This window comes from Pleurodeles waltl, chromosome 3_1 (assembly GCF_031143425.1).
Source record: "Pleurodeles waltl isolate 20211129_DDA chromosome 3_1, aPleWal1.hap1.20221129, whole genome shotgun sequence".
Taxonomy (NCBI): Eukaryota; Metazoa; Chordata; class Amphibia; order Caudata; family Salamandridae; genus Pleurodeles; species Pleurodeles waltl.
The window spans coordinates 970021046-970044225 of NC_090440.1; the positions used below are offsets into that span (position 1 = coordinate 970021046).

At 43.3% G+C, this 23180-nt stretch overlaps 1 protein-coding gene across 1 annotated transcript in view; it reads left to right on the forward strand.

The window, feature by feature from the left end:
- Positions 1 to 4237: 4237 nt before the first annotated feature.
- The window catches only part of CEP85 (centrosomal protein 85), a 304191-nt gene continuing 285248 nt past the window's right edge, over positions 4238 to 23180 (forward strand). The window contains exons 1-4 of the mRNA XM_069224028.1: positions 4238 to 4906; positions 4992 to 5144; positions 20182 to 20864; positions 22215 to 22348. Of these exons, the coding sequence (XP_069080129.1) occupies positions 4867 to 4906; positions 4992 to 5144; positions 20182 to 20864; positions 22215 to 22348 (1010 nt within the window). The 5' untranslated portion in view covers positions 4238 to 4866. The remainder of the gene's footprint in view (positions 4907 to 4991; positions 5145 to 20181; positions 20865 to 22214; positions 22349 to 23180) is intronic.

Genomic DNA, 23180 nt, shown 5'->3' on the forward strand with positions numbered 1-23180 from the left:
CCTCCCACCTCCGCACTCAACCCATCCCTCATCGACAGTGGAACAAGATCCCTGAAGAGCAACTCTTCTCCGCTCTCGCCGCCAACCAACCCACCCTCACCACCGACCCCAACGACGCAGCTCTCAACCTCACAAACTGGATCTCCAACTGCGCTGACAACCTTGCTCCCCTCAAACGCACGCATCGACAGACCAACACCAAAAAACCTCTCTGGTTCTCTGACACCCTCAAAGAATCAAAGAAAACTTGTCGTGCCCTTGAGAAGGCCTGGCGCAAGGACCACACCGCTGACAACATGACCGCCCTCAAGAACGCTACACGCGAACACCACCACCTGATCCGCACTGCCAAAAGGAACTTTTTCACCGACAGACTAGACAAAAACAGCCACAACAGCAGAGAACTCTTCAGCATCGTCAAAGAGTTCTCCAACCCCAGCGCCAGCGCCAACGCCGTCACGCCCTCACAGGATTTGTGCGAATCCCTCGCCACTTTCTTCCATCGCAAGATCAGCGACCTCCACGACAGCTTCGGACACCAGACCCAACCATACACCACTAAACCCGCTTCCCCGGACATCACCCTCAACAACTGGACCCACATCAACACGGAAGAAACCAAATCCATCATGAACTCTATCCACTCCGGCGCCCCTTCGGACCCCTGCCCGCACTTCATCTTTAACAAAGCCGACGACATCATCGCCCCGCACCTCCAGACCGTCATCAACTCTTCTTTTTCTTCTGCTACCTTCCCCGAATGCTGGAAGCACGCTGAAGTCAACGCCCTACTAAAGAAACCTACGGCTGACCCAAGCGACCTGAAAAACTTCCGCCCCATCTCTCTTCTACCTTTCCCAGCCAAGGTAATAGAAAAGACCGTCAACAAACAGCTGACCACCTTCCTGGAAGACAACAACCTGCTCGACCCTTCACAAACCGGATTCCGAACCAACCACAGCACGGAAACCGCCCTCATCTCAGTCACAGACGACATCAGAACCCTGATGGACAACGGTGAAACAGTCGCCCTCATTCTCCTCGACCTCTCGGCTGCCTTTGACACCGTCTGTCACCGCACCCTAATCACCCGCCTACGCTCCACCGGGATCCAAGGCCAGGCCCTGGACTGGATCGCCTCCTTCCTCGCTAACCGCTCCCAAAGAGTTTACCTCCCTCCGTTTCGCTCAGAACCCACCAAGATCATCTGCGGCGTACCTCAAGGCTCATCGCTCAGCCCGACACTCTTCAATGTCTACATGAGCCCCCTCGCCGACATCGTACGCAAGCACGACATCATCATCACCTCCTACGCCGACGACACCCAACTTGTACTCTCCCTCACCAAGGACCCCGCCAGCGCCAAGACCAACCTACAAGAGGGTATGAAGGACGTCGCAGATTGGATGAGGCTCAGCCGCCTAAAGCTGAACTCTGAAAAAACTGAAGTCCTCATCCTCGGCAACACCCCGTCCGCCTGGGACGACTCCTGGTGGCCCACGGCCCTCGGCACCGCACCGACCCCCGCAGACCACGCCCGCAACCTCGGCTTCATCTTGGACCCTCTTCTCACCATGACCAAGCAAGTCAACGCCGTGTCCTCCGCCTGCTTCCTCACTCTCCGCATGCTCTGTAAGATCTTCCGCTGGATCCCCGCCGACACCAGAAAAACCGTGACCCACGCCCTCGTCACGAGCCGCCTGGACTACAGCAACACCCTCTACGCCGGGACCACAGCCAAACTCCAAAACCGCCTGCAACGCATCCAAAACGCCTCGGCCCGCCTCATCCTCGACGTACCCCGCAACAGCCACATCTCCGCACACCTGAGACACCTGCATTGGCTCCCAGTCAGCAAAAGGATCACCTTCCGTCTTCTCACCCACGCACACAAAGCCCTCCACAACAAGGGACCGGAATACCTCAACAGACGCCTCAGCTTCTACGTCCCCACCCGCCCCCTCCGCTCCGCTGGCCTCGCACTTGCTGCCGTCCCTCGCACCCGCCGCTCCACGGCGGGTGGGAGATCTTTCTCCTTCCTGGCGGCCAAGACCTGGAACTCCCTCCCCACCAGCCTCAGGACCACCCAGGACCACTCCGCTTTCCGGAGACTCCTAAAGACTTGGCTGTTCGAGCAGCGATAACCTCCCCTTTCCCCCCTAGCGCCTTGAGACCCGCACGGGTGAGTAGCGCGCTTTATAAATGTTAATGATTTGATTTGATTTGATTTGATTCCACAACACTCTATGCCATTTCACTCTACTACACTGAACTCCACTTTACTCCACTCTCTGCTACTACACTCTACAACATTTTAATCTACTACACTCCACAACATTTTTCACCACTCCAATTTACTACATTCCTCTTTACTCCAATCTACAACACTTCATGCTGTGTCACACCACATTTGACTCCACTCTAGGCCACTCCACTCTACTCCAGTGGGCGCCACTCTACGCCCCTCCACTCAGTCACTTCACTCCTACACCACTCCACTACATTCCATGCCACCTTACTCCACTCTCCGACATGCCACTCTATCACACTTTACTCCACTCTACAACACTCCAAGCTGCTCCACGCCACTTAACTCTAGGCTACTTTACTTAACTCCTCTCTATGCCACTCCACAACATTCTGTGCCACTCCATTCAACTTTACTCCACCACACTTTTTATTCCACGCTGTGCCCTTTACCCTACACCCCCTACTCTACAGCCCTCCACTGTATGCCACTCCACTCTACACAACTCCATCACACTTTAAACCATTCCACTCTACGCCCCCCCCCATGACAATTTTCTTCATGCCACTCTATGACACTCCACAATACTATGGGCCTGATTAAGAGTTCGGCGGACGGGATGACCCATCCACTGAACTACCGACGGGAGGTTGCAGCCATACTGGCTACCTCCCTGCCGGGCCCATTTCAACCTTCTCGCTGGGCTGATTGGCAGAAACCAAGTGTATGGCCAGTGCAGGGGCCCCACTGAACCTGCCATGAAAAGCCTGGTGGAGAACCAGGTCGTAATCAGCAGGGCTGCACAGCAATCAGCGCCGCCCTGGTTGATTCTGATCTATGCCACCGTCAGCATCACCAATCCCAGCAGAGACGGCAGTACCCTGGCGGTCAGACCGCCATGGTCGTAATCAGGCCATAAATGCTCTCCTCTCTGGCACTCTTCTCTATCCCACTCCACGTCACTCCCCTCCACTCTGTCCTTTACTGACCTCTACTTTACGCTCCTCCACTCTACGCCATTATAAACCATGTCACACCACTCTACACCACTCCACGACACTTCAATCCACTCTGCAACAATTTACCCTGTTCTATGCCACAACAACCTACTCGAGGACACTCTATGCCACTCTATGGCATTCCACAACACTACTCTCCACACTGCTCCACTCTGACAATCTCCCCTACGCCACTAACTTTTAGCCATGCTAACAAGCAGCCACCCTGGTGTACAACATGGCTATAACACATAGGAAAAGACAATAGCACTTACATAGGCGAGATCTGTTGGCTTTGCTAATGATTGTTTCTCTGCTGCAAATGACAAACATTTCCGTTGTAGAAACACGCACTTACATTTTTTGCCGATAATCAGCTTCAGGGCGGTCCGAAGGAGTTTAACACAAAGTTAATACAATATTTCAACGCCACGTTTATCTCTAGGAAAAGAGATAATACAGACTTATCACTGGGAATATATGTTTCAAATGAACCGTATCTCACTGACATTCCTAGACATGCATGACGTTGAATTTAGGGCAAGCACAGAAAGGAGGATGAGTAACAAGTGTAACATTTAGGCAGTAGTTCTCATCCACTTCCAAGAGGCATACGCTGCGCAGACAGAGGGGCACACGCGGTAAGAGCACTGCTGACACCGCACAGCTCAAGTTCAATGACCGGTCCGTGCCTAGCACATTGATCGCCACAAACCAGGCACCAGCAAAGCACATCGTGCTCCAAACAGCCTGCCCAGACCAGAGGCGGGTGCGCCACCTGCGCAACCAATGCGCTCGTCGGGATTCTGTGCCGCGCACTATTATTGGCTAAGGGGCCGCCAAGCCTGCAATTCTAGTTCATTTTACACGAGTTCCTCTTTATCCCCCCCCCTCCACCGACAAGTATCAGAATGGGTTCAGACACGTGATTGGCTGCAATGCGACCCGGAAGTAGTGATATTACGGGCAACTAGCCGTTAAAATACAAATAACGGACAACGGTAGTTAGGGTGCCATTGACCTGCTTCTCTTGTTAGTGGGGAAGAGGCGGTCATGTAATCTTTGCCAGGTTGTCTTGGTCCTTTCTTTCTTAGTGTCTGTTGTAGCTAATGTTCCTTGATTGTGCGTTCGGTCGGTGGCAGTTTTAAGGATAGTTTTCCAGAGTGGCTGGGCTACTTAATACCTTGAGGGAATCAGTTTGCATATTTTAAATGTGGCTGTTCAATTAATCTGTTTATCGCCACTGTAGTTAAATAATCTATATACTCCTTTTCAAGTTTTGGAGCTTTACTAAAATGGCATTTTTAAAAAAAAGCTTTTAGCAACATTAACGCTGCAAACTGTACTTGTTATTGTCATTAGCGAAAAAGTGGAGGGAATGATTAAACACTTTCACGTTTAACATCTCCATGCGGTTGTAATTTAAACAGTCCGATTTTTTTCACTCTGCAGCTTGGGAAATGAAACCTGCTGATTCACTTATAAAGTTAGGGCTGTAAGTTCCAGGATTGAAATAAAGCGTGGCTTAGGTGAGTCTGGACCGTGGAAACCTGAGATATTTGTGTGTCCATTCTATAGGTGTCCAGCAAATAGCATAAATCAGGCTATCTTGTTCCCCCGATGGCTGCTTTTGAAAGACAGCACCAGACGTATCGGACAGGTAAGAAGATCCGAATCGCCTCTTCACTGCTGGTCTTTTTCGCTCCTCGTTTTCCCCAGGTCACCAACTCTTCGTTTTCTTTCAGGCACCGACACCGGGCGTCCAAATGGCATCCCTGAAACCAACTGGCAGACCCCCGTATTATCGGCAAAGTTTAAATCTCGGTTTGTTTATGAACCGGGCATGGCAGGGAGTGGTAACCCAACACCTGGAGCATCCGGAGCAGACCACACAGAAGGTGAGCAACATGAGCACCTCCGATTGTGGTAGCTGTGGACGGAATGGCGGCATCTTCTACGAGTTGTTCATTCTCGGTAGCGATTCGTGCGTCACCTGTGAATTATAATTTCAGAACATTTTATTGAGAGATTTTCATAAGGTTATGGAGTAGTAAATGATAAACCAGAGAGGTAAGAAATATACGTGAATTATCATGTTGAACAGCCATAGTGGCGCCTCGTCGTCAATACAGCAGAGGTCCTTAAACGTAAAAGTGCCTCATGTCGAGACAACATATGTATACCCAAACTGTATATCCAACTGTGCGTGATAAGATGGCAAGTAGTGCGAGGCATGTCATGTGAGCAGCTAAGACCACTCTCTTAAAAAAAAAAAAAAAAAGATGGAGTTAGACAAAACAAAAAAATGAAGAAGAGTAAATCAGAAAAAACGGAAACACCATATGAATCTAGAAAAGAGTTCAAAGCGACTATAAGTCGTACTGTATGAGATATTCGATGAGTGTTAAAGAAAGGAGTTGAATGAGCTCCACAACTTCTGTGGTACTCTGGGATTACCAATCACCATCATTTGTGTGGCGTTTAGTACTCCAGAGATGAGATTAGTGACGTAGGCTCACCAAGTATAATAAGATGTGATTAAATGTCTTCCAATCAAATTGCCTGTCATCTGTGATGATTGAGAGCCATGTCACATGGTAATTAGAAAAACTAAATGTCAATACCTGGTATCTTGCCGAAATCTGCTCTCACCTCCTTCAGATCTGTGCCAGAAGCTTCATTTTAGGTCTCCCTTGCGACAGCGCATGTGCTATTGCTTGCGAGAAATTAATGAAAGGGGCTTGGAGCCTGCCCATTGCTTGCTGTTCACTGGCTTTGTCACTCCTATTTTCTGCCTCGGAGTTGGGCAGTTCATGCATGGTAATGCACGTGTTGAGTTAGTACATTTCTGTATAAGTTGATTTCTGTTGTTTTTGGGAATTGCAGTTTGTCGTGGAGTGCTGAATGTTCAGTGCTTCAAGACCTATCGGGAAGTTTAAATCTACTTCTATGTAGTACTGTGTGAGCATTTCTCTCAATTTATTATTATTTTTATTTTATCCTTAGTCCTTAACCAATTCAAACATAAAACATATTTCAATAAATATTGCTATAGACATTATAAAGTGTGCATTCAAGTTAAAACACGTAATATCTAATATTAAAACAATTCTAGTTTTAGAACTCAAAAAATCATAAAAATGTTGCTAGACCTGCAGGTCTAGTGACTTAAATAATCTACTTGACCTGATTATAATGCTCTTGACTCACGCACTGGTTTCAAATTATGTGATCCTGGGCGAATATTTTAATCCATTGAACCACCATTTTCTTCTTTGTCACATATTCACATATTAGAGCACCTTCACATACGTGAGTTCAGTACGTCTGCTGTACAAAAGCAGTGTTTGATTTAATAGACGAAACGTATACTCTACATATAATACAAATCTAGCCACAAATAGGATACACATGACTGCAGGCTTGCCTGTTAGTTAATTAACCGCATTGTCATGGGGGGGGGGGGTGGGAGGAATGTTTCTCCATCATGCTTGATAAAACTATATAGTGTGTAATGTTTGAAATTCAGGTTTCTGCAAACGTCGTTTGCACATCACCAAGTTAAGTGTTCTGATTTGTTTTGCTCTTATTTAGATCTTTGTTTGCATCACACTTCTGAATTACAAACAAAATTTTCTTTCGTAGTTCGTTATATATTTTGAAATACTTGTACTATTAATTTACAAGCTGTTTAAATGTTGTTAGGGGAAAAAATCCTGACCTCTTACAGCCTTTTGTCATACTGCTTACTTGACAAAAGCCTCTAACTGTAATGAGGATAAGATGACAATTAGTGAAAAGACAAACTGACATTTTACCTCTGTTCTTGAACAGACAATAATTGTGTCCAGATTTAAAGCCTTCCTTATAGCTCATTCACTTTCTGAATGAACAGAAGACCTGGTCCTTCTAGCTTAAGTTAACTTGGCAGAATGTCTGAGTGGATGCTAAAAATAGCGCAACCTGATAAAATCTAACTGTCCATAGTGAGTAGGAGAGTAGATGTTTCGGGCTGGAGTTCATTTATCCTTCCACTGGGTGTGCAGGCTCACAAATCAGTCCAGTATCAATGATTCCTTCACCAGATAACCAATATCTCCCTAGTGCTCATGTTACAGCCAAATGTCTCATTTCCAACCAGAGGGAGGCAGCTTGTCCCCTATCCGTAACCTCGTATTTGCATAAAATAGGTCTTAACCATAATTTCTGATACTCTAAAAAACCACAAACAATCTAATAAAATGTGTTTGGAATCACATTTCACATTCATACCACACTTACAGATATTGTTCCCTTGCAGTGGTGGAGGCTGGGACTCTTAAAACAAAGTTAAGATTGGGTTTACACCACATCTGAATTTTAAGTGTCAGTCTTAATGATCCATTAGGTAGATGTTCTAAATATGGAAATAACTCTTTCTTTAGTGTTGTGTGTTTTTTTAAAATTTATTTTTTAAATATAGAAATTATTCTTCCTCTATCCAATCTTCACTGACATACAGATTATTATCCAAGTATCTAATTTTCCCATGACATTTTTTTGCTAGCGTACGAAGATCACTTTGCTGATTCTCAATTGTTGATGCAAGATATGTGTTAAAGACATCTTATCACATATCCTAATGATCCTTTTCCTTATCAATACTGCCCATTTTAATTTACTCTTCTGGATCGCGATTTGACATAAAGTGGAGATTTTAGGCGGGTAATCCTACTGTAACAGTTTCCAGAATCTAATTACCATGGGCGAAAGCTAGGTAACACCTAGCTGTTAGACCTGTTTCCGTCCTTAAGGCCTGAATCATAACTGAGGATGGCAACAATAAAAGTATTTTCAAACACCTCCCCTCCTCTTGATCCCAATTGATTTTTACCACTTAAACAGAGAAGCTCCAATTTAGTGAAATTGCGACCCAATTATAGCTTGATAAGCTGCCGAAAACGGGTCTGAGAAGGGCCCCACTCCATACTCTCCTCCAAATTTATCGACCCTGCTTGTGGTCGATAGGGCCTTTACCTGTAAAACGTCAGTATTGTTTTTCCATCACAATTTGTCCCCAAACTACATCCCCAGGTATTTACATCTTTTGGCAACTTCTACTTCTGCGTTGTCAAGGAACCACTTAAACTTGAAGGTTTTTTTTTTTTCCCCCTGAATGACATCATGTTTTCCAAATTGACAGTCAGCTTTTTACTTTTTTACAATTTTTGGAGGGAAAAAAATAATTAACTCTGCAAGCCTATTTCTATCGGATCTAAGAAATACCAGATCGTTATCATAAAGACAAATAATACGAGTGCTGTTAATCTTAGGGCTAAACCCATTTTCTGTTCCTAATAGACTGGCTAAATCTGCTAAAAATGATGAGAATTAGAGCAAAATATTGTCGTTAGCCATTCATGATGTTCATTTTTCTTGAGAGTGATCCTTGGGTAGCTATTTCCACTTGTGCCAATGTTCCTCTTTACGTTTCTTTTAGAATCACGAGTAGGCCCTCTGGTATTTTGTAATTTATTTGAGCTTCCCATAATAGTTTGCAGTCAGCCGAGTCAAATGCTGCCCATGGTCCACAAAACAGCAGTAAAGACTTCCTCTTTGCTCCAGAGATTTTTGAGCTATAGCTCACTAGTTAAAACAATGGTCAAAAGGTCGAATGTGTCTCCTTAGAGACCCCACCCTGCTATTTTGGAGTTTTCAACCCACTCTCTTAAAAGCCCCAGCAAAAGTTTTGAAAATTATTTCCCGCCCACATCTAATGAGTTAACATGCCTTTATGTTTTTGGTAAGGAAGCTTCCCCCTTCTTAAATACTGATTTGATAACGGCACCCTTGGGGAAAATGCCTGTCCTTATAACTCGTTGAAATAATAAGTAAAACAGACTGAAAGATCAATCAATATTCACCTTGACAATAACCGCAGGTGGATTGTCTGAGGCTGCAGCTTTTGTCCATTTTTATTTTTTAGTTTCTTTTATAATCCACATGGAAAACTGCCTTCTTGTTGCTTCATCTATAAAGAATACGGCTGGATGCAGGCTATTTGCAGCCCCTCTGTTATATAATTCCTTCAGAAACAATATCCTTGAATCTTCCCCTACCAGACACCTCAGTTTTACCCGTTCCTTTCCTGTTCCATTTTGTGCCAGGACCCAGAACTTCTTAGTTCTTAATGGTTTTTTTTTTTTTTTTTTTTACTCAATTACTTAAACCTTGGCTGTCCATTACTTTTTTTTGATCAATACCCTTCTGATTCAATATTAACCTTTATGCTTTCTTCGTTCTACGATGAGCTATTCAGTGGCTTTGATCCTAAAATGCTGCGCCAGTTTCCCCAATTTTCTTACCCTTTTTACATGCCAGTATTGATTGTCATTCACAAGTTTTTATCCTCCTTATCGCTTTCCCGTCTTATTTAAATTTGATTGCATGTAGGTTGACTTTTAGACATGACAACACCTTTTTAATCTGTGTGAGCATTTACTTTCGACTCCACATGGAGTCTAGCAGTTTGAGGAAAATAATGTAGTTCCATCTGCATTTTATTGTGTAGATACTTGCTGGTTGTGCATGTTTGTGTCGTGAAGAGTAGTTACTGTTGTGAGATGAGTGTAATACATGTGTGTGTTGGTAGGAGCTTGGGGAGTGGAAACGGTACCCTGTCACTAGAACTTGCATAGGGGAGTACCCTGGGTTATGCGAAGTAGGAGTAGTTATACCGTATTGTGAGAAGTTTTATGGGGGGGGGCGGTACCTATTGGGTGCAACATAAGAAAAGCAGAGTTCATGTTGAGAAGTTTGCAAGGGGACTTAAACCATGGAATTAATGTTTGGGAAATATTGTACCCCATTATGTTGTGGGTGATAGCCACAACTTTTGCCCGAGTCGTCATTCTATACACATGGAAGATTTGACTGGTGTGTTGTACAGTAGGTTGAGTACGTTTGTGATGTTTTGTGCTAACTTTTATTCAGTGTGCTGGTAACTCACTGTCCGTGTTTGAATAGCAGTACTTAATCTGCTGTGTTATAGAGGAGTACTCTTTACCTACTGAAGACGTCTGGTGTCAATGGTGGTATTGCTGGACTGCTCTAGCATTTGATTGTTGTATTGTCAATTTTGCCATGTGCGTCTACTTGAGACTATCCTCTTTGTATTCAGAAGACGTTCTGACTTTTTCTGGTGCATGTTTCAGCTGTTGTAATACTGCATGCAGATTAAGTACAACCTTTGGCCTGGCACTTGTGCATGTTCATTTGGTCAGGAAGCATGACTTGGTGAGGAGTGTATTGGAGTGCTGGCAGGGGTGTGGAATTTATTAAAATATCTACTTGTCCAGGGGACAGGTTGCTTCTCAAATCTACTTGTCCTGTAAAAAGATCTACTTGTCCCTTTGGTGCCATGTAGTGTGGCGACAAATTATGGCAGCAATTAATAGCCTCTCTGATTATGCCAGGGCTACTACCATAGTAGGGCTTGAATACTTGGAGTTTCAATCCCTACTGTAGCAATTTCCTTATTTTGCCACCTTTCTGCAGATCTGCATACTGGGGCTGGAGGAAGCAGTAAGCAATAGTTCCAGGGCTGGAATGCCTTTGAGTCTGCAAACCTACTAACCTGCATGTTTTAAAGATTTTTACCAGCTTCTCTCTAATATTTTCCCATAATAAGAAAGGTTGGACATTTACTCCTGACAATGGCAGAATTAGAACTTCTTCCAGGGTTGGGAAGAAAGTTGCTGGAGGGAAAATGAACTTGCAGATGCTCAATAGATTTTCACATGAGCAAATCTACACATCGTATTTACCCACGCTAAAATACAGTTCACAAATATTTTATAGGGGTACGACATATACCATGGGTGCACTTTTGTGACTTTCTTTAAGAATTTGGGGCCACAAGTAGGTAGGTTCAGATTTGAGACCTGCAAATTGCGAGTCGCAAATCCGAATGTAGGATGGTGTCCTTGACACCATCTGTGATTCGCAAGGGCTTCGCAAATGCCCACATCATGAATAATCATGAGGTGGGTCGCAATTTGCGACCCCCTCACGAATGGTGGCCTGCTGGAGACCGCAGACCACCATGTCTGTGACTGCTTTTCAATAAAGCAGGTTTTTTTTATTTTTTTTGTAATGCAGCCCGTTTTCCTTAAAGGAAAACGAGATGCATAACAAAAAACGAAAAATGAAACGTTTTAGTTTCATTTTTTAGGAGCAGGACCACTGCCTCCTCTGAAAAAATGTTTACAGTGACATTCACAATGGGGAAGGGGTCCCATGGGGATCCCTTCCCTTTTGCGAAAGTGTTAGCACCCATTTGAAATGGGTGCAAACTGCGATTGGTTTGCGCCCGCGGTCACAAAACAATCCTACATTGCACTGCGAGTTGCAATTCGGAAGGGAACACCCCTTACTAATTGCGAGTCGCAAACCTGTTTTGTGATTCGGTAACCAGGTTACTGAATCGCAAAACTGGGTTTTGCATCGCAATGTGCTTTTTGCATGTCGCAAACAGCGAAAGTCGCTGTTTGCGACATGCAAAAAGCTACCTACATGTGGGTCTTGGTCCCCTATTAGGTCTGGTGTTAAAGACATTTTGTTTTTATTAAACTTCTATTTCTCTCTCTTTCGGCTGGCTTTACGGTGAGTGATCGCATTCTGCTCTTCCACAAGGAGCATATTGCCACACAAAGTAGTTTTGTTCAGTGTCAGGAACGACAGTGGCAATCAGTGACGTAACGAAACTGGAGGGTGCCCCTTTGCAAAGAACATGGAGGAGCCCCCTCTCCAGACTCACTCAGGGCAGGTGCTGTGCTGACGGGGCCCCCTGGAGGGCGGCTGCGGGGCCTTTGTTATGCCGCTGGTGGCAACGTGTGCTTTAAGAGTTCAAAAACTTTTTGGGGGGGTTTTGCCAATGTTTGTTACAATGTTGAGGGCCTGGTAGCTCCCACAACAATAAAGTGTTACAAAAGCCATGTCAAAACAAGACACGCATTGATGAAACTAAAAGACTTATAAAAATATGTCAGATCAGTTGGCTTTGTCAGTGTTTGTTTATTTTCATGCTTCCCATAATCATGTTGAAAATGGTTACACTGATTTTCCATTAGAAATATTTTTGGGAAATGCTAGCATGCATCAACACATTTTACTAAATGACACTTCATTTGCATATAATCAGAGAGCATTCTGGGAGCATTATACTTAGCCTCTTAGCCTAAACTTTTCAAACATGTGTGTACACGTTTTTTTTTTTGTACTGGAACCAACGTCAGTAGTGAAGTGTGACCTTAAAACATTTATTTACAGCACGCACCCTAATAATGAAGGCTTTCAAATAATGAACCATAAATACAAGTTCGAACAGTATTATCTTTTGGAAACACATTACCTCAACTGCAGAGAGTTCAGCTCTCTGTAAACAGGCAGCCAAAGGGTTTGTGCTGCAGGGGGTTGGGCCTACTTGTCCCAAGGACAAAGTAAACATAAAAACTTGTTGCCCTTGACCCCAAACAAGATGTCCTGGGCGTCGGGCGATAGGAATTTCACATCCCTGGCTGGGCTGCAATTTTGTGCAGGGTGTTGCCCTTCTGGGTTGGCTGTTGCTTGTGGAAGATGGTGAAAGTGTGTTGTTGGTCACCTGCTTAGTTTAGTAATATGAGTTGGATGTCTGGAGACCTTGTGTAGTTGTGATGACCGGTTTTGAGTTGGAGTGTAGTCAAGTGAATGTTGAGGTGTTGTATGGTTAAACTTTCTGTTTTTGTTAGTGACTTGAAAATGTAGGCTTGGTGATCATGCAGAAACCCATTGTCGAAGCTGGTGAGTTCAGTGCCATGGCTTTTACATTACTGAGCGTCAGTGACTACATGTCCTGCAAAATGTTGTGTGGTGTCATTGGGAATGCACAAAATGTGGTGGCAGCACCTCCTGTCTGACGAGGACACGACCTGCATTGCATGTCTTGGACCATTGTGCACTGGTAATCACAACCCAGCTTTTAACCCATTTCTTTGTTTGGCTTTAGGTGTGAAGAGCCTCATGTCTCTACCCATCTCGGTTAATCTGGGACTACTTGTTGTTTTTTTGTGTCTGCATAGGTATTTGGGAATTTAACAGCTTGTTATTGAGTGAATATGTATGCTATGTTGGAGTTTGAGTGATTGTGAATGATTATTCCTGTGCTTTATATGCCAGAGATTTTTTTCTTTGTGGTGTTTGTAATAATGGGAGACGTACCCATTCCATGTGTATCTGAGCTACTGTCTGGGATGCTTGGAGTGAACAATGTAATGGAATGAGGGTGTGTTCCGTTTAGTGGAAGCTAGGAGATGGGTACAGTTGGAGGGGAAGGAGACCTGACAGGATCTTACTTGGGTAACTGTAACCTACGGGCGTATGTTGCAATAGAGAACTTGCCTCCTCCCTCAGTGGCTCTAGGATCTTGTATGAAGTCCCTGCCCTCTAACTACAACATCTGTCCGTAAGTTATACAATGGCAGTCTGTCTCAGATTACTAGCTATCTGACTTTGCTCTGTTCTAATACTCATGTCCATTCTCCTGTCTTTACATCTTGATTTCTTCTTCTTTCTTACTCATTTCTCTCCCCTTTATATTTACTCGCTCCGTCTACAGTTCATTTCCAGCTATGCCTTTCATCTTTCTGATTTGTATTGTAATTGTATTAATACAGCACTCACTACCCTTGACGAGGTGTCAAAGTGCTTTTCGGTGAGTAGCACAGTGCTCCGGAGCCCAAAAGGATTAGTGGTGATTCATATAGGGAAATATGAGTTTGAGGGTGGACATAAGTCCATTAGATGGACTAAATAAAATAACGGAGGGATAGAAGAGGGAAGAATCTAGGAAGGGTTAACTGGGAGATCATAGTAGTAAGATGAGGTTTGGGATGAGTAGAAGGAGAGAGCTGGAGGAGGTAAGTGTCTGTAGAAAGGGTTTAGGGAGATCCTAATAGTAAAATGAGATCTGGGATGAGCTGAATGAGAGACATTGTTGAATATTTTAGATGGGTTGCTTGGAAGATCATAGTAGTAAAATGAGGTTTGGGGTGAGCCAGGCGGGATAGCAGAGGGAAAAGTCTCTTGAAGGGTTAATTTGGAGATCATAGTAGTAGAGTGAGGTTTGGGATGAGTCAGTGTGGAGATACAGCTGAGATTGAGAGAGGTATAGTGTGAGACAATGCATTGGAGAGAGTGGCATTTTTTTTGTCTCTTCCTTTTCTCCAGTAGGAGTAAAGTAAATATGTAGGTACATAGAGTATATATGTATAAGGAAGATAATTAAAAGCCTAGAATAGTTCTATTTAAGTAGTAGTAATATATACATTAAATCAGGGATGTGGAATTCCTATCGCCCGGGACATCTTGTTTGGGGTCAAGGGCAACAAGTTTTTATGTTTACTTTGTCCTTGGGACAAGTAGGCCCAACCCCCTGCAGCACAAACCCTTTGGCTGCCTGTTTACAGAGAGTTGAACTCTCTGCAGTTGAGATAATGTGTTTCCAAAGGATAATGCTGTTCGAACTTGTATTTATGGTTCATTATTTGAAAGCCTTCATTATTAGGGTGCGTGCTGTAAATAAATGTTTTAAGGTCACACTTCACTACTGACGTTGGTTCCAGTACAAAAAAATAAAACGTGTACACACATGTTTGAAAAGTTTAGGCTAAGAGGCTAAGTATAATGCTCCCAGAATGCTCTCTGATTATATGCAAATGAAGTGTCATTTAGTAAAATGTGTTGATGCATGCTAGTATTTCCCAAAAATATTTCTAATGGAAAATCAGTGTAACCATTTTCAACACTATTATGGGAAGCATGAAAATAAACAAACACTGACAAAGCCAACTGATCTGACATATTTTTATAAGTCTTTTAGTTTTATCAATGCGTGTCTTGTTTTGACATGGCTTTTGTAACACTTTATTGTTGTGGCAGCTACCAGGCCCTCAACATTGTAACAAACATTGGCAAAACCCCCCCAAAAAGTTTTTGAACTCTTAAAGCACACGTTGCCACCAGCGGCATAACAAAGGCCCCGCAGCTGCCCTCCAGGGGGCCCCGTCAGCACAGCACCTGCCCTGAGTGAGTCTGGAGAGGGTGCTCCTCCATGTTCTTTGCAAAGGGGCACCCTCCAGTTTCGTTACGTCACTGATTGCCACTGTAGTTCCTGACACTGAACAAAACTACTTTGTGTGGCAATATGCTCCTTGTGGAAGAGCAGAATGCGATCACTCACAGTAAAGCCAGCCAAAAGAGAGAGAAATAGAAGTTTAATAAAAACAAAATGTCTTTGTTAACACAAGACCTAATTAGGGACCAAGACCCACATGTAGGTAGCTTTTTGCATGTCGCAAACAGCGACTTTCGCTGTTTGCGACGTGCAAAAAGCACATTGCGATGCACAAACCCAGTTTTGCGATTCAGTAACCTGGTTACCGAATCACAAAACGGGTTTGCGACTCGCAATTAGTAAGAGGTGTTCCCTTCCTAATTGCAACTCGCAGTGCAATGTAGGATTGTTTTGTGAACGCGGGCGCAAACCAATCGCAGTTTGCACCCATTTCAAATGGGTGCTAACACTTTCGCAAAAGGGAAGGGATCCCCATGGGACCCCTTTCCCATTGTGAATGTCACTGTAAAAAAAAATTCAGAGCAAGCAGTGTCCTGTGGACCACTGCCTGCTCTGAAAAAATGAAACGAAAACGTTTAATTTTTCGTTTTTGTTATGCATCTCGTTTTCCTTTAAGGAAAACGGGCTGCATTACAAAAAAAACTGCTTTATTGAAAAGCAGTCACAGACATGGTGGTCTGCTGTCTCCAGCAGGCCACCATTCGTGAGGGGGTCGCAAATTGCGACCCACCTCATGATTATTCATGATGTGGGCATTTGCGAAGCCCTTGCGAATCACAGATGGTGTCAAGGACACCATCCTACATTCGGATTTGCGACTCTCAATTTGCAGGTCACAAATCTGAACCTACCTACTTGTGGCCCCAAATTCTTAAAGAAAGTCACAAAAGTGCACCCATGGTATATGTCGTACCCCTATAAAATATTTGTGAACTGTATTTTAGCGTGGGTAAATACGATGTGTAGATTTGCTCATGTGAAAATCTATTGAGCATTTGCAAGTTCATTTTCCCTCCAGCCACTTTCTTCCCAACCCTGGAAGAAGTTCTAATTCTGCCATTGTCAGGAGTAAATGTCCAACCTTTCTTATTATGGGAAAATATTAGAGAGAAGCTGGTAAAAATCTTTAAAACATGCAGGTTAGTAGGTTTGCAGACTCAAAGGCATTCCAGCCCTGGAACTATTGCTTACTGCTTCCTCCAGCGCCAGTATGCAGATCTGCAGAAAGGTGGCAAAATAAGGAAATTTCTACAGTAGGGATTGAAACTCCGTATTCAAGCCCTACTATGGTAGTAGCCCTGGCATAATCAGAGAGGCTATTAATTGCTGCCATAATTTGTCGCCACACTACATGGCACCAAAGGGACAAGTAGATCTTTTTACAGGACAAGTAGATTTGAGAAGCAACCTGTCCCCTGGACAAGTAGATATTTTAATAAATTCCACACCCCTGCATTTGTTAAGCAGACCTGAAGAGTATCTATATATTTTAAAAACTATAGTTGTTACGCAGATTTGTACAAAGAAATACATATATTTAGGTATGTGTTTATGTACATACTCATTCGATCTCTACGCTGAAAATAATTTCTTTAAATTTCCTCCAGACTCTGTCAATGAAGACCGTTTTTCAGCTTCAAATTCTCTGAAGTTAAACAAGTCTGCTGATTGTAGGGAGAGTCAAAATGTAATTAAGCATATACCAGTGGGTAAAGCCCTGGCCCCAGATAACCTGCCTTTACTTTATAGACCTTTTATTTCACACTAATGGACCCCTTTTAATTTTTTTATTTTTATTTGTTAACTACTTTACCTCCACTGGGGAGATTTTGGTTACAGCCATGAAAGCTGTAATTGTGGTCATCCCAAAAGAGGAAGAATCGGGCCAATCTTCTTAATCCGCATGAAAACAAATCTGTGCCAACATTTCTGCCAATCATGTGACTCCAGTGATTACCAAGTTAGTCCTTCTTAACCAAAACCAGTTTCCTCAAGGGCGGGCTAGCAACTGATAATAATTGTATTTTCTTCATATCACCAAAAAGGCATCTTTCCCTCATTTCCCCCACCGCAGCAGCAATGGTGTTGTGTGTGGAATGAGCCTTCAACAGAGTATCCTGGCCTTATTTGGAATTTTCATTGTGCAGATACAATCTGGGTTAGCCTTATATTAAACTGGTCATGTCCTTTATGCTAAACCTGCTGCGAAAATCAGAGTAAACTGTGTTGTGTGCTTCAATTACGCTTCTGGTCATTGAGCCCTTATTACTATTGATAAATGATTCTAATAACCATGATAGTCTAACATTTGGGCATTTGATTTTTAAACCATCGGTTTACCTGGACGACAGCCTAATATTTATGGAAACCCCTGAAGTAGCCACACGTGCATTTGTAAACATCATTAATAAATTATTTCTGGCTAATCCTTGAACAGGGATAAAACATAAGTCCTACCTCTCAGTGTACATTTATAACCCTTCCTGAGTAGGGAACTCAGTTTTCCATTGGCAATCTAAATTAATCAAATTCTTAGGATGTTGGTTCTTTAATAACTTGGCAGATTGTATATCGCTGTATGAACTCAAAACACTTGCTAAAATGTAAACTTTTTAACGGCATGGTCTCCCAAAATATTTCATGGTTAGACAGACTAGAAACTCTAAAGAGGATGGTGACCCCCCCTTCTCCCTCCTGGTCAATTTCCTATCAAGCATGCTCCCTATCCCCACGTCCACATTTTGTTGGTAACATTAGATAAGATTGTGTCACATTTCCTCTGGAGTAATAAGAAACCCAGAATGAGTCTTAAAAATCTTAGGTCACCAGTAGGAGAAGGTGCATGTAACCTGCCACACTCGTTCAACTACTAGACGTTGTTTTTGGTGGCACAAGGTTCCTGATGGTTAAACTCAATCTCTACAGATAGGCCAGCATGGCTCTAGATTGAACGTCCTATTACCAATCCATTCCCTCTAGTGGTGAACATTACTTACTTTTACACATTCCAACACAATTTTCACAGATACCAGCATTACTAAATCCTACTTCAGTCCTCTATGGGACAAACTTTAATTTCCTGCCTCTCCTACTCTGGTGCCAAATCTGTTCTCTAAAAAGTATTACACTTTCCAACTTTGAGGTCTATAGCTTCTTGAAAATAAAAACAAGGATCTCTAAATTAAGTCCTCTAGCAAATATATATTTTTTTCTCTTCTCAGACCTGTGCAATTGGGTGGCAATGTAGCACCCAAGATCTACAAAGTAATCTGTAGTATATTTAAACGGCACACTTCAAATTTATGAAGTAAATGGGATTTTTATTTTTCCGACTTATCTTTGTTTTCTTTCCTGTGTCATCTTGTCTTTATGCTAGCTTAAATGTTCTATCTGCCAAGGTGCTTAGAAGTATTCATGTCTGTGCCCAGCGTGCTTCTTCTCCTATCCATCTCGAAATATCTTCCCACTTTTTTTTTTTTTTTTTTCTTCCATCTTATATGTATTTGGTCAAGCCTGTCCTTCCTTGAGCTACACCACAAATACATTTTGAGATCCTCTAGCATCTAGTGAATGCTCCTCCCACATGTTGTCTTGGTTGTGGACCTAGTTCAAAGACTATATCCTTTGTGAGGAATTTCCCAGAAGCTTAATCACAAAATATTTTTATTAGTTTCTATATTTTTTCCACTCTGATCTTCTTAATCTTGTTTGATTGCCTGATGTGTGTAAAACCTAAATAATATAATTATGGAGGGGGCCTGTGGTAGTCTGTGTTCCTGATTTGGTAGTTGCTATGATGAGAGAGAATGGTGAAGAAAGCCCATGAATCAGACCCTGGCAGTATACAGCAAAGTGCACTTTTAAAGGCAGCTCTAGAATGAAGTAGCTTTGTGGTGCAGAGAACGTTTTAGACTGAGATAATTGAGAGGCGGAGTGTAGGGCTTGGTTCTCAGAAATGTGAAGATGGAAATAAGGCATGACTAAAAGGCAGATCTTGTTATGAAGTTTACATGCAGAGTGGCATCATAGAGCACTACAAAGAGCAGAAGATAGAAACTTAATAGTAACTGTAAGGAATGGGAATTACTGTGTTAATGGACAGATTTTTTTAATAAATGGTGAGCCTTCAGGTTTTAGCAAAATGGCATGAGTGATGGGCCAAGTCTTAGTTCTTGAAGTGTGGTTTGTCCTAGTTTAGGGGTCTAAAGATTGCCCAACAGATTCTTTTATTGAATCTGGAGATTTCCTAGGTCACTGGTGCTGTGCCTCTTCTCCTGCGAATTCCCCATCAAAGCAGAGTTTCTTCTGTAAATGCACAACTTTATGAATATTGCAGAGAATCAGGAAAGATTGGTTTTGGCTGAAGCTCAGTGTTGACTAAAATCTTTTTTTCTGGAGAGCTTGCAGTGGTGGCCTCCAATAGTGTTTTGCGTTCCAGTTACACATGCCATTGTTTCCCAGGATTCTGAATACTCCTCACAGTGTCTTATCACAGTCGTTGGAGATTGAAAGTCATGCAAATGCTTGTTTAGGTGTAGACTTGTAAACAATGTTAACTGTTAAGCATAGTTTGGTGGCCTATGTGACTTCCTCACAAAAGTAGTTAACAGAAGGAGGGTGTTAGCTTATGGTTCTGAAATCTGACCTTTGTGGTGGTCTGCTAAAGATCTGTCGCTTGTATGTACGTACTTTGCCGATGGGGTCTTTTCTTATGCATGTTCTGCTAAGAACCCTCTACTAGTCTCTCGAGCACCTATAACTTAATCTTGTTGTTCTTTCCCCAGTTTTCGGCACTGCCAGTGGAACCTCTTCTTTTCAACCAATCAGAACACATGTTACAATTCCTACTGCCCATGTGATGCCATCTACCCAGGGGAACCATGTTACTCCTCTTGGTAACCAACATGCAACAAGTGGTCGCAGCCCTGGTTCATTTGGCACCTCCTCAGCTGTATCCGAACCCAGCCAGACTAAATTCCCTAGTAGTAAATCTGAGACTTCTGCTCCATTTTCAGAAACGTTGCCTCTGGAAGCCCTTGCTGCTCTGAAGATGGTTGATTATGGCTTTGAGAACTCTCTCTCCCCATGGGGAGATCCTGGCAGAGATGATGTAAGGAAGTTTGAGATCCCCAATATTGAGCCTACCCTCAATCAATCCACTTTTCTGGACACCTTTTCCAGTGATGCACGTCTCCGCATCCAGATGTTTAATCAGGGGCCCTTACCTGCAGAAATCAGCAAGGAACTGTACGGGACGCTACCTAGCAGTAAGTCTCCTTCACGCAGCTGCCTGGATGGCTCTTCCCAGCCCACCAAGCCCACACCAGTGAGCCTCCAGCAGAACCAGGCTTATTCCAAACCATTATCTCCCCTTACACAGGTGTGGCGACAGCAGCCTTATACTCAGCAGTTGGATGGGGCTGCCTGGCAGCATCAACTGGAGAAGATGCAAATGCAGCAGTTGCAGGTATTTTTGCTATGTGTATATGTTGGCTTCCTCCCTGTAGTGCCTGCCTCTCAACCTGTATTCGCTCTTTCAGAATGTTAGTTTGCATTAAGGCTTGTTTCCCTCTTGTCAGGGGTGTTACTGAAATTCTTCAACAGTAGTTTGGGCTTCAGTACAGCAATTAAAAGAATATAGAAGGCCTAGAGTACCACATTATACAAAGAGTCACAGGTGTATCATTGTACCCATTCCACTGTATCCAGTTTATAAGTCCTTGGGTGCAGTATTATCCTCTGTGTCGGGAGTCATGTGAACTTCATCATAGAGGGCATAATGTACTGACTTATAGCAAGCCTCCCGAAGGACAGAGCAGCTTAGAACAAATGAACCCAGTGTAGAAAGCCTTGGGACCGTACCATAGCCACTGTAGAGGAACATTGGTACACCTCTGTTCAAGGGCAATAGGTGCAGCATTCTATCCAGTGTAGAGGGCCAGGAGGGGAATGTTCTGTGTAGAGGGCCATTGTTCTGTTGAACCAAGTATAGCGGGATATGAATAAATCATTGTACTAAATATGAAGAGCCTTCAACTGAATGAATAACTCTGGGTTGCTGCCCAGTGTCAATGCAGTGTACATAGAATAGGGAGCTAATGGAGGCCCCTCTAGCATGAGACACAAACGGAACAAAGTCCCTGTAAAAGGCCAGTGCTAGAACAAGGGGCTAGGTACACAGAACAAGGATTTGAGCATAGTGTGCTTATGAAGACACCCAAGCAGCCCCATCGCCCTAGCAGTAGCCTCTCCGTTACTTTGAGAGATGTCTCGTAAAAGCATAGTACATTTGCATCATATTTAAAGTAGCTGTTGCTCTTTCCTGTAGTGCATCCTGCACCACCTTCAGAGATAACTGAAGCCATCTTGCCTCAACACCATAAATGGCAATGTTTTAACACGCCAACCAGGGTCCTCTACTTGATGATTTAAACTGCTTCACTTAATGTATTAATCAATGCAGCCTCTATCCTGTGTTAATCCTGCTTGCTACTGCATGCGGATCATATCCTTTGAGCAGTACCTCTACTTCTTGTACAAAGAGCAGTTACCCTCCTATGATCTGATAAAGAGAGGAGTGAGTTTTTTAAAAACATTTTTAACCCCGCTATGTGGGACTCATCTGATACCTCACCTTTCTCTAACCTCCCTACCCCTTTGCTCCCCAAACTGCATTCAACCAATGTCCTGCTTTGTCCCTTGATAATACACGCATGTTCCCCAAGTAGCATCCAGCCCCCAGCATCTAAGATTATGTTGAGCAGTATATTTGAACCTTGCTTTTATTAATGTTTTTTTTATTTTTTTTCCCCTGTAGGGCATGAATAGCGCCACCTGCTCGCAGGCCCCAGTCTACGGCATACCAGCCCATTCTTCAGAACCCAGCCTGTGGGAAAACATTGTAAAGTCCACGGAGACCCTGTTAAAGGACAAGGACCTACTTGTTGAGAGGTACACCCAACACTTCATACTATTAGCCTGATCAGTAAGCACATAGCTTCTACACACCTCAGAATGCTCTTCACATCTTTTAAATCCTTTAAAACTTTCCCATACAAGCTGTACTGCAGTGAATGCAGAGTGAAATTAGGTGAAATTCTAGGTCCTTTAGGCACCTGTGTAATGTGATTTAATGGAAGGCTCTAGCTGGTTTATCTGTTCGGCTTACAGACTGATGCAAGGCATAGTCTTGGGTGCTTTTTGCTTTTGGCATACTAACTGTTGAAGCTTTCCTTAACGGCCATTGGGTGCACCCGCTAATAAAACCTTATTAACAAATAAGTGGTTCTTCTCTCAAGGAGGAAATCCTGTCCGCTTCAATTCATTTAAAAGAAAATCTGTTATTTATTACCTTGCTGGTGTATTTATAAGGGTCCTGCCTAGCACCAGGAAGTGGAGCAGTGCTTTACATAGGATTGGAATTATTTGATTTAACACTCGGATTACAGAAACTCACCAGTTTTATAGGGCTTGTGTGACCTAATGGCAGTTGAGACATCCTGGTGACCAGTATTGATGCGCTTATTGAAAACTTTGGCACCAGATATACTGCAGTCTCATTGAATTACAGAGTATCTTGTCTTTAGTCTTTGACTTTCCAGAGTTAGTAAAGGTGAACAATAAAGAAATATGCTTGGAGTGGGGACAGAGCATAAAATTTGGTTTAGACCACAACCACAGATTTCTCACCCTGTGAATACAGCTAGGTGTCAGATTGAATCCTGAGATTTTTCTCAGCATTGCTTCTTCGTGTCAGCAGGTGTTGCTGTGTGGCTCTGCATTA